This window comes from Dromiciops gliroides, chromosome 2 (genome assembly GCF_019393635.1).
Source record: "Dromiciops gliroides isolate mDroGli1 chromosome 2, mDroGli1.pri, whole genome shotgun sequence".
In the NCBI taxonomy this organism is placed as follows: domain Eukaryota; kingdom Metazoa; phylum Chordata; class Mammalia; order Microbiotheria; family Microbiotheriidae; genus Dromiciops; species Dromiciops gliroides.
Genome location: NC_057862.1, coordinates 303131748 through 303144326, shown reverse-complemented (window position 1 = coordinate 303144326; position 12579 = coordinate 303131748). Strand labels below are relative to the sequence as shown.

At 35.2% G+C, this 12579-nt stretch overlaps 1 protein-coding gene across 1 annotated transcript in view; it reads left to right on the top strand.

The window, feature by feature from the left end:
* AK7 (adenylate kinase 7) overlaps window positions 1–12579 on the top strand; it is a 110415-nt gene that overhangs the window by 71524 nt on the left and 26312 nt on the right. The window contains exons 13-16 of the mRNA XM_043986661.1: window positions 1215–1343; window positions 1553–1621; window positions 7517–7714; window positions 11821–12041. Coding sequence (XP_043842596.1) covers window positions 1215–1343; window positions 1553–1621; window positions 7517–7714; window positions 11821–12041 — 617 coding nt within the window. The remainder of the gene's footprint in view (window positions 1–1214; window positions 1344–1552; window positions 1622–7516; window positions 7715–11820; window positions 12042–12579) is intronic.

Genomic DNA, 12579 nt, shown 5'->3' with positions numbered 1-12579 from the left:
TACAAAAGGTTTTTTAACTTTTAGTGAAATATTTAATGAATACTCAGAGTGTAGTAGGCTTTTATAATACAGTAAAGAATATAAATGTAACTGGACTTCAAAAAGCTTATATAATCCTAGGGAAGAGTTTATGGAACAAGGGAGAAAAATATGGCATTTTCATTGATCCTAAGAAAAGAGAGAATAATACTTAGAAAGGTATATTCTTGAGACAAATGACCTCCCTAAGATTTGTTTACCATCATCAAATCATCTATCTCAAGTGCTTTCCTCCCTCTAGGTTACTCATGTAGCAGCTTTCTTCAGAAACAAATCTATTGGCCTTCTGTTCATCCCAGACCATAAAAGCACCATAGATGATAGATTGATTTTATTAATGATTTTATGATTCAGGATTTGATTTATTTAATAAAATGATTATAAGAATTTTTATAAGTCACCTAATTGGGCTTGTGTTAATTGACTTTGAAGGAAGAATTTTAAAATCCCTGCCATGAAGTCTGATATTGACAAAAGTATGTTCAGTATATTTCCAAGGAGACAGGTCTTTTGACAGACTAAAGTGACTTGGAGATAAGACCACTGCATTCATTCCTCAAAATATTACCAAGGCATAAATTAATTACCCATAATATATTTTTGTAGTAATGAAAAATTGTTGAAGAAACATATAGAGTAAATCCAAAGAGTACCAGGATTACTGCTAATATACTGATTATTTTCACTTCATTTAAACACAAAACATTTTAAAATAGATTTATTTAATAAAAATAGTCTTGAAATATTTAATGAACAAAGACTCAATCATTTTGCATCTTTCTGGTTTGTTTTTTTTCTTTGAACCTAATAAGAGTTCATGGGGAAATGGAAACTATTTCCATACAAATAAATAAAATCATAGCTTTAGCCTTTTTGTCTTTGGCATAAATTTTAAATTACTGAAAGACATAATAATAATGTTCTAAAAGAGTCATAATATAGTAATTCTGTATGAAATTTAAGTACAGAAAAAATTAAATTTGCCATTTTTTCTTGCTGGCAGAGTGAGACAAAAGGTATATAACTAAGAAACCACCCATTTGAAACTTTAGAATTCCTGAAAAATAAGCAGTCTTCAGAAATTCATTTCTTAAATATGCTAATCTTGATACTGTAATTTTATACATTAGACACCTGGGTACTTTATATGCAGCATATTTTCTGTTTATTTTTAGGTCGCTTAGAAGATCAATATGTTATTAGATTCATGAAAGATAAACTAAAATCTATGCCATGCAAAAACCAAGGTTACATTTTGGATGGATACCCAAAGACCTATGATCAAGCAAAAGACTTGTTTAATCGTAAGTGTCAGTGTTCTCTTTGTTAGGTAAAATAGTTCACTACAAAAATAATTTTTCAATCAAAACAAATAAGATAAAATATTGCTTAAATATGTGGTCTACTTTTAATATATTTTCATTAGTAATTGCTATTTAGAAACATGAATTTTAACTGACATTGTCATTTTTCAATAATCATAAAATGTAAATTATGTATTCTCTGTTATTAGAAGAAGAAGAGGAAGAAGAGGAAGAATCTAGAGGCAAAATTCCTCTATTTGATAAATTAACTATACCTGGTAAGTTTAAAATCTTTCCACAGGATTATTTTGAAAGGTGTCCTGTTCAATATGCCTTTCACACCAAAAGAGTACCTTTGAATTTTAAAAGTACACCATTGGTTCAGGGGGAAATAATTCAAAACTAGGGAATTCATAAGCATAAATATCAGGTTTTTTAAGAACAATGTATAAACCAATTTGAGGAAATAAATCCAAGCCTTTGGTATCAATGGCATGACTCAGTAAGGAAAGGGGCAGGCATATCTAATCTAGGATCATTTGTTAACACAGAGAGGAAGCAAGAAATACCATAAAAGGCTGAAGCCTTGTGATAGCTAGCAAACACTGCTTGGTTTCCAAACGTGTTCCAATTTTACCTTGTCCAGTTGCTAGGTTGAGAAGGCTTTGTAAGCCTCAATGCTGTGAGTTCAATGTCATCTATGATTAGTATTTGCAGAACCATGCTATTGTTGAAGAATTTTCTCTACCAAGAGAAATGGGGCCTCTTGGGAAAAGCATACCCATCAGTAGGGGTATGATGACTTGAGTGAAGGTAGAATGGCAAACAGAAAGCAAAGAAACATGAGCATGTTAAGGACACTGCTTATAGGAGTTTCAACTTTCTAGACTACTTATTTAGTTTTTGTACTTTTTAGATCCACTTATAGTATTTAATCAGCAACATTTTGTGTCAACTTAGGCTAGGTAACACCTTTCACAGGAGAGGGAGGGGTAGAGAAAAGGGGAATCACTCAAAGGAGAAAAGGGGGACTTCTAGGGGAATATTTGCCACACAGCTGATAGAATTTGTCGTCAGAATGACGACTTGTTCAAGGGCTGGAGGCAAAGGGAAGTAACCAAATATGTTTGCAGTTGTGAAAGGATCCTTTAGACAAAACTGAAGGGTTGGGATAACTATTTTAGGACCAAACTATAGGTTGTCTCTTATCCAAAAAACAAAAAGCTTTTACTACAGTGGACAGGACCATTCATTTCATTGTGTCCTTATATATTGTGTTTTTTCTTCAATAGGAGTTGAGAGCTATCTATTATTAGGCCACCAGATTGCAGCCGGTAGGGGGGTAGGGGGTGGGGGTGGGAAGGCAGCAGGTAATGGATCCCTGTATTGTTAATCCATTAAAATGTTGGAAAATTATTGTAGTTCCTATTTTTCTGTCCACATTCTTCAATGCAAATCTTTTTTGGTCATTGAGCATATCATTCATAGCCCTTATATCTCTCTGTTTTATACTATATTTTTTGTCAGTACTAAGTAAATAAATATCACTATAGTTACAGCTCTAATTAATCTTATGTAGTTTTAACATTTATGTAAGAGAAACCTTATTTAAAGAGAGTTTTCAAGACTGTTTTATTTTATAAAGTCATAAAATAACTGAATAATACATACAGTAGGATTTTATATTTCCTCAATCAATTCTAAGAATTACTGTAGAAAATCATCTTCAGTCGGGGCAGCTAGGTGGCATAGTGGATAAATCACCTTCAGGAGGACCTGAGTTCAAATCCGCCTTCAGGCACTTGATACTTACCAGCTGTGTGACTCTGGGCAAGTCACTTAATCCTTATTGCCCCCACAAAAAAAAAAAAAGATAATCATGTTCAAAAGCCTGACTTGTTCCTTTTTTACATTTTCATCAAGGAGAAGAATAAGAAAATAGGCTTATATGGAACAGTAGTTGCTAACACAACTCTTCACATTTGCGAATGAACAGGCTTGGATAGTCTACATTGTCATCCATGATGATAATTTTTTTTTTTTTTACAGCTTACTATCTACAAAGATGTAGAAGGGCTCTGCTCAGCACTCATGGGGGGAATATCCATTCCTATAAAAATATAGATCCTGGAAATACTGAAATTAGTAGCATTTCTCTTAATGCTTTCATTCATTATGGACCACACTATCTGCTTTACTACTCTGTGAAGCAGGTAGAGGACAGCATCTATCAGATATATTTTTCAGATAAAGTATCCAAAATACAGAGAGGAAATAATAACACATGTTTTGTTTTTTGTTTTTGTTTTTTTGTTGGGCAATGGAGGGTTAAGTGACTTGCCCAGGGTTACACAGCTAGTAAGTGTCAAGTGTCTGAGGCCGGATTTGAACTCAGGTACTCCTGAATCCAGGGCCGGTGCTTTATCCACTGTGCCACCTAGCTGCCCCCAATAACACATATTTAAGCAGCTCTTTAAGGCTTATAAAGTGATTTCTTCATAACAGTTCTTTATTTTTTATTCATCTTTCTCATAAGCCTAATAAGCATGCATCAGTTTAAGCAATGAAACATTCAAATCAGTTTTTATCTGGTGCCTAGTAGCATTCTATATATTATTGATAAATCGTTTAAATGTGCTATGTTATCTACTATTTTCAGTTCAGTACTTTTCTCAGGTGCTACTTAAAAGATAATGACCTTGGGGCCACTAGGTGGCTCAGTGGATAAAGCACCGGCCCTGGATTCAGGAGGACCAGAGTTCAAATTAGACCTCAGACCCTTGCTTGACACTTACTAGCGGTGTGACCCTGGGCAAGTCACTTAACCCCAATTGCCTCACCAAAAAAAAAAAAAAAGATAATAACCTTAAAGCTGTCAATCAAAAAAAAAATAGGAAAAATTAAATTCCAAACATTCAAATGTACTTTCTCTAGATTTACTGAATTTTTATTATCTGATTATTTATCAAATGGATTTCCAAATGAGTATCCATGCTTTAGATTTTATGCTATGATAATAGACATGAATATGCAGTGTATAATCTTAAAGAGTCTTTTGTTGTTGTTGTTATTGTTGTTGTTTTTGCAGGGCAGTGAGGGTTAAGTGACTTGCCCAGGGTCACACAGCTAGTAAGTGTCAAGTGTCTGATACCAGATTTTAACTCAGGTCCTTCTGAATCCAAGGCCAGTGCTTTATCCACTGTGCCACCTAGCTGCCCCAGAATCTTTTGAATTATAAAAGAAAGACTAGGTTATATTCAATATGATTTCAATGTGTGAGAATATTATTACCTGGAGTTTTACCCATCACAAATGTTAAATGTAAACTAATATGTTATTATATATGTTAAACAAACTTAACCATGGCAATTTTAATAATATCCACATAGACTTGAAAGCTTTTTTCACCTTGATCCTGACTGCAGTTTCCCTACCTTTAAAATGAGATTATTGAAACAAACTGACATACTAATATACTTTCCATTTTTAATATATGAACCTGCATACCTGTTAATAACATTGGTAAATTTCCATAGGTAAAGGAAGTGAGTCAGCAAAGGAGATACAGGTTCTCTTCAACAGAACAATAATGGTTTGCTTTTATTTATGGAATCTTAGATGAAGGAGAAAAAAATAGATAAGGGAGAGCAATCTGTTCATTCCTAGGGGCAATGAGGTGGCACAATAGATAGACAGTAGGACCTGGAGTCAGGAAGACCTGAATTCAAATCCAACCTCAGATACTTACTAGCTGTGTGACCCTTGGCCAATCACTTAACCTTTTTGCCTCGGTTTCCTCATCTGTAAAATGGGGATAATAATAACACCCATCCCATAGAGCTGTTATGATGATCAAATGAGATAATAATATAATAAATGATAAATGATAAAACACAGCACAGTGCTTGACATGTAGCAAGTAGCATATAATTGTTACCTGTTATCATTATTATCAATTCATAGTTAATAAGAACATTTGATTAACCAATCAATTAAATTCAACCAATATTTTAAAAATACCAATTATATAGTAGGTCTAGAAGAGCTACAAAAGTAAATAAGACACAATCTCAGCCCCCAAAGAGCTTACTTTCTAATTAAAGGAACACAACAAATAACACACACACACACACACACACACACACACACAAATCATACAAAGTAGAACATGGTAACTGTATAACAAAAGCAGAAACAAAATGTCACAAAAGAACCAAGGTGGAAAAGATCAGTACTAATTGAGGGAGAGGGAAAGGATCAGGGAAGTAAATGGTGAATTGCAGAGAAGGTAGCATTTGAGTTTAGTCTTAAAGGATAGGTAGCATTTAAACAGAGATATGCAATGGAAGTTATTCCAGGCATAGAAAGTAATATAAAGGCAGAGAAATGGGATAACAGGAGATATACATGAGAAGGGGAACAGTTCAGTTTGTTCTAGAGCACTAGAAGCTATTACAATAACCCATGTAAAAAATGATAAGGCCTAAAGAAGAGGTGTAAGAAGATACCTTATACCCCTTCCTCCCATTCCTTTGTAGGGTTAGGAGGTTCACAGATGTGGAACATTGTATCTCAGATTTTCTTCAGTATGCTGGTTGGTTTTGCTGGGGTTTTTTCTCTCCTTTTCCTCTTTTTCTTTGAAAAAATATTCTTTGTTCTGTGGAATGATTCTGAGTGGAAGAGAGAGATACTGAAAAAAATTAGGTGGTATAAAAATAAGTTATCAAAAATTTATTTTTAAAAAATGAAATAAGGGACGCTAGGTGGTGCAGTGGATAGAGCACCAGCCCTGGAGTCAGGAGGACCCGAGTTCAAATCCTGCCTCAGACACTTAACACTTACTAGCTGTGTGACCCTGGACAAGTCACTTAACCCCAATTGCCTCACCAAAAAAAAAGAAAGAAATAATGAGAGCTGGAAAAAGGCATCATGGAATTGTGTATGTAGCATAGTACTTGGAATCTGAAAAGCCTGACTTCAAATTTTGTCCCAGACACTTACTAGTTGTGTGATGCCAAGAAAATCATAACCTTTCTGAATCTGTTTCCTCATCTATAAAATGGGAGTAATAATAGTACCTCAGTTTGTGATGAAATAAGATTAATGTATTTTAAATGCTTTGCTAACTCTTAAAAGCCTATATACTGGGCGCGGCTAGGTGACACAGTGGATAAAGCACTGGCCCTGGATTCAGGAGTACCTGAGTTCAAATCCAGCCTCAGACACTTGATACTTACTAGCTGTGTGACCCTGGGCAAGTCACTTAACCCTCATTGCCCCCCCCCCACAAAAAAAAGCCTATATACTGTGTTCATTGAGCCATTAAAAAATAAGTATTGAGAGGCAACAGAAATTGGGACATATAGAGAAAGGGTATATATTTGAGAGATACTGTAGATGTAGGAATAACAAGATTTTGCAAATGAATAGATATGGAGGTGAGAGAAAAGAAATACCAAGCTTTTGAACACAAGTGACTGGGTGAATGGTAATATCAATATTAGAAATAGGAAAGCCAGGAAAAACAATTTTGAAGAAAGATACTGAATTCAGTTTTGGAAATGTTGAATTTGAGATGATAGTAGGACACCCCAGTGGAGATGTCCAGTGGGCAATTGAGCTTGGAGATGAAAAAAGAGATCAATGGTAGAAATACAAATTTGGGCATTATCTGCATAAAAGTGATGGTTGAAGCAGTGAAATTGACAAAGAATACTGTAGGTAGAGGGGATAAGAAAGCAAGAACTAAGGCTTAGGGAATACCAAACTTAAAGGTTCAGAAAGAGAAAGAGCCAACCAAGTATATAGAGTTCTTAGAGTGATAGAAAAAGAACCAAGAAAGTTCAATATCATAGAAACCAAAAAGAGAAAGACTATTCAAACTAGGTGATAGGAGATAATATCAAATACTAAAGAAATATTAAGGTGGATGAGAAATGAGAACCAAATCCCTTTTATAACCCATTTCCCTCAATCCCCTCAACACATGTCCTGGATTTTTGAAGACAGTAACAGTAATTTCAGGAAAAGTAGGAAAACTTTTTAATGTAATTTTGAAATGGAATTTTTATATGAATGTATGTCCCAAATCTTGTTATGGAAAATATGAGGTCACCATACATACAACAGACTTTTTGTTATACTGAACATGGGAATTTTTTCTTCTTCAACAGAATTTGTTTTTGCTTTGGATGCATCTGATGAATTCTTAAAGGAAAGAGTCATGAATCTTCCTGAGGCCATTGTGGTTGGAACCCACTATGTCCAGGATAGATTCTTGAGATCACTTAGTAACTATCGTGACATAAATACTGAAGATGAGACTGTTTACAACTATTTTGATGAACTTGAAATCCATCCACACCACATTGGTAAGGAATGAAATTAAATGTAAATATAACATTTTAGGAAAATTGTTTGACTAATGCATTAAATACAAATTCCTATGCAAAATTCAGTCCTTGAATCACTTGGGGGTGCCCACAACAAGAGTATTTGTGGAAATTTATATTATACTATTCTTTCATGTATAGTAAAAATAAAAATATATTATATACAAAGTAAAGGAATTAACAAGGGTAAGGAAACTGACCTCCACTAGTAGATGGGATGATCAAGGCAGACTTCACATGAGCTGAACTTTAAAGAGGTTCAGGATTCAAAGAGTCAGAGGTGAGGTGGGAATGTGTTCTAGGCAAGGGGATAGGAGATGCATATGGCTGTATACCAGGAAAATCTAGAAGGCTAGTTTGGCTGTACTATAGAATGCATGATGAGGAGTAATGCTCAGTAAGTCTGCAGTGGTAGATTAACGCCAGGTTGAAAGGGCTTTACCTCCCCAAGAGAGGAGTTTGCATTACAGTTTCTTGGATAGGGAAACGGCATGGTAAAATTCATGCTTTAGAAATATCACTTCTACAGCTAGATAGATTAAAAAGTGTATATACTTGAGACAAAGACCATTGGGAGGCTTTTGCTATCATCTGTATGAGAAGGCATGAGGGCCTAAACTAGGGTGGTACCTGTGTGAGTAGTGAGGAAGGGACTGATGTGATGGATGTGACAGATGTTTGGGGTAGAATCAATGAGACTTGGAAATGGATTGGATGTGGAGGTAGTTAAGGGAGATGAAAGACAGTAAAGGGTTGTGAATGATTCTTAAGTTGTGAATCTAACTAAATGACCAAAAGGAAGATGGTGTCTTCCAAATAAATAGAAAAGCTGGGAAGAGAAATGTGTTTGAGGGTGAAAATAATGTATTCTGTTTTGGATATGTTGAACTTAAAACGGCTATAGGACACATCTAATACCTATTTGGTGATAGAGTTCAAGAGACAATGGGGATAGATATATAGATCTGATAGTTCTTTATAGAGAAATAATAATGGAACCTATGAAAACTGATGAAATCACTGAGTAAGAGTATATAGAGAAAAAATTAGAGGACCTAGAATTGAGCCCTGTCCCAGCCAGTGGGATATGGTTGAGGATTCTACAAAGGAGATGAGAAGATTACAGACAAGCAGAAAGAAAACTAGGAGAGAACATTACCGGTGTCTAGGGGAGAATGGTCAATAATATGAAATGCTTCAGAGAAGTTAAGAATGAGGGCTGAGAAAAGGTCATTGAGGTTGGCAGTTAGGAAGTCATTTGTAACATTTGAGTCATGAAATGTGACCCTGGATTACAAAGGGTTGGAAATCCCCACCAAAATTATTCTCTTTTTACTTTGCATATATTTTATATACACTTATATGTGTACATGTTGCTTCCTCTAATGGAATGCATCTTGGATTTTAAGCAGGCCTTGAAAACCCAAGAAACCACTGTTCAAATTCTGCCCCTAACACAAACTGTCACCATAGGCAAGTCACTCAACATCTCAGTGCTCTAGACAACTCCAAGACTGAAGGTTTTTGCTAATATGCCCAATTGCATTGGAAAAGGGAGTTCCCTATATCATATCAGTTAAAACCATAAGTCCATTTCCTATAACTAGCTCTACTGCTTGGAACATAGTGGGCACTTAATAAATGCTTGTTGATTACTTGAAACAACTTTTAATGAGTTTAACAACTTCTCCCTCCCCCAAACCACTTTACACAGTGCTGCCAGATTAATCTTTATCAACAAATCTCATCTAATCCTTGGCTTCTAACATAATTGACTGGCTCTCCCTAGCTCTCATTTTATTGACATCTTAAATGAGGAGATTAGGGTAGATTATTAAAGACTCTTCCAGTTTAAAAAAAAAATCTGATTCTATGAAACATTAAAATTAGAATAGGGGACCTTTTCTCCCGGACAACATGGGAGGCACAAAAATAAGTTTTTAACTCTTTACTTCTTACTTATCTAGACTTCTTACATGTCATAGTTAATATCTTAGATGGACTTGGAAGGAGTAGCCTGGTGACTTTATAATTAAGAAACACCCACTTCTATTTGATTGGATTTGAGAAACACCCTAGTTTTACATTTACAAACTGCCTCTTAGGATGAGTGATGTCTGCAGCTGGGTAATCTCGTCCATTTTATGTAGACTTTTGTGAGATAAATTTAAGAGAGTGACATTTTCTGGCTTTGTCCACAAAATCTTGTGATCCACTTTATTTGAAACAGCCTCCTGTACACTGACTTCATCCAGAATATTTTTAAAATAAGAAGCTTCAGTAGATTCTTTGCTTCAGTAACAGCAATGAACTTATCCCTATTTACTCCCTTTTTTAGTTGATATAAACATTATCTAGATGCTGTGGAGTTTTCTCTTTACTCTTCTCAAACCCATTAGCTAAAGAGGTTATAGATTTTTAAAATTATTGTTATTGAAATTATTATCAATAGTGAGAAAAGCTCAAATAGTGAGAAAAGTTGTATAGAAGTAAAACTGAAAAGGAACTAGAATTCATGTGGTCATTAAAAAAAATTCCATTAAGAGTTATAGTGAGGCAGCTAGGTGGCGCAGTGGATAAAGCACTGGGCCCTGGATTCAGGAGTACCTGAGTTCAAATCCGGCCTCAGACACTTGACACTTACTAGCTGTGTGACCCTGGGCAAGTTACTTAACCCCCATGGCCCTGCAAAAAACCAAAACAAAACAAAACAAAAAAGAGTTATAGCAACTAGAATTGAAAGTTAGAAGTTGTTCATTTTCACAAATAGTGACTTTGATGTGGGGGGTGGATTTAATTGATCAGATTGATCGTGAGGCATCCCAAAGAATTACAAGACTCAGTGACTCAGTTTCCCAAGTTTTATTGAAATACTGTGAGTGACCACAGAGAGACCACCAAGGAGATAAGTGTCTTGAATAGTGGGAGGAAAATGGTTATATTTATAATGAGAAAAAGTAAGTTATTTCCTCATTATCTTAATCTCCTTCTTTAAGGAGGTACATGAGAGAGAGGTCTTATCCTAATTTGTACTTCCTGGGGTCCCAAGACAACCTCCAAGGTGAGTACCTTTTTCCTTGGAGGTGTGTTTTTGGGGTTTGCCCATAATAAGGTGAACCTAAAGACACATTTGATCCTTTCTGCTCATGTTCCCAAAGACATGCTTAAGCTTCTCAAAGCCAGTCTCTGTGTTTATGATATCTCTTTACTTAAGATCTGGTTTCTAGGTGTCCTGTCATCTAGGAATATTAATGGCTATTAATGGTTAATAGTCCCTAGTTACTGTCTCTGTTGATGGCATTGGTTGGTAGGGATGAAACCCTCTTGGTTACTGTCAGAACACAAACCTTAGTTTCTCTGTTAACCCTTTTGGGTACTATTTATAACTCAATTCTTAGGTTATCTGTTAACCATTTTAGCCTCCATCAAAACCTATGCGATATTAACAAACATGACATTTTAGGATTAAAATGTCTTTTACTTAGAATATCTCTATGAGGCAGGTCATTCAGTTATTACTTTGCTATAGAAAAGGACATGGAAGCAGGGAGAAATAAAGAGACATAAAGACCATGAAACAGCAAATGTTTCCAGAGCCAGGAAATGAGTGAAGACAAGTCTTCTATACCCTAGCTTCTTTCTTTTCTTTTCTTTTTTTTTTTTTGTAGGGCAGTGAGGGTTAAGTGACTTGCCCAAGGTCACACAGCTAGTGTCAAGTGTCTGAGGCTGGATTTGAACTCAGGTTCTCCTAAATCCAAGGCCAGTGCTTTATCCACTGCGCCACCTAGCTGCCCTATACCCTAGCTTCTTAAACTGTGGGTCATGATGCCATATTAGGTCCCGTAACTGAATGTGGGGGTAGCAAAAAATTTGGCAACACTAACAGGTTACATATACTTATTTTACATACCAATATATCCCAGGCTGCATAAAAAATTTTTGGGCAAAAAGGGGTAGCAAGTGGAAAACGTTTAAGACACCCTGGTCTATACTATCCTACCAAAAGCAGAGCAATACTTGAATATGCATATAATATACAGAAATGTGATTTTACCTATGATCTTTCTTTCATTTAAAATCTAAAGATGTAGGAAAATTTGACCATCCTCAGAATAAACTTGCCATTGGGCAGATTATCAAAGATATTGGAGAGCCTCGAAACTATGGTTTAACAGATGAAGAAAAAGCAGAAGAAGAGCGTAAAGCTGCAGAGGAACGCCTAGCAAAGGAGGCTGCAGAGGAGGCAGAGCGAGAGCATAGGGAGGCTATTGAAACAGCAGAAAAGATAGCACGTTGGGAGGAGTGGGTAAGTTGTTTTATTTTGTTTAAACATACTCATTATTATTTAAAATGTTTTATACATTTTTTTAAACACCACTGTTCTTCTCTTCCTAGGGAGTGTCCCTCATCTTTTAATAGTCTCTAAATATGAAATTATTTGTTCCTTGTGCATTTGGGGGAAACTATATTTGTTTACCTTTTTTGTGTTTCTCTTTCATGGGGTATTTGCAAATTAAATAATCTGTTTGCATCTTTTATAGAATATCCATCTTCTTTTTTCCTCATTGATGATTAAACGGTTCATATTTTCAGAGTATGTCATTTTGGATTACGTCTTGAATTCCTTTGCTTTTCAAAATACATATTTCCATTGTGTTCTTTAGTTTCTAGAGGGTAATAGTATAGACTTATGTGATTCAGATTTCCTTTTCTTTACATTTGAAGGTTTTTCTCCTGGTGGCTTTACAGAATTTGTTGTTTATTTTTGGAATTGTTAAATTTAACCACTGTGTCTTGAGTTTATTATTTCAGTCAATGGTACTTTATTCCTATCCTTTTTTGTC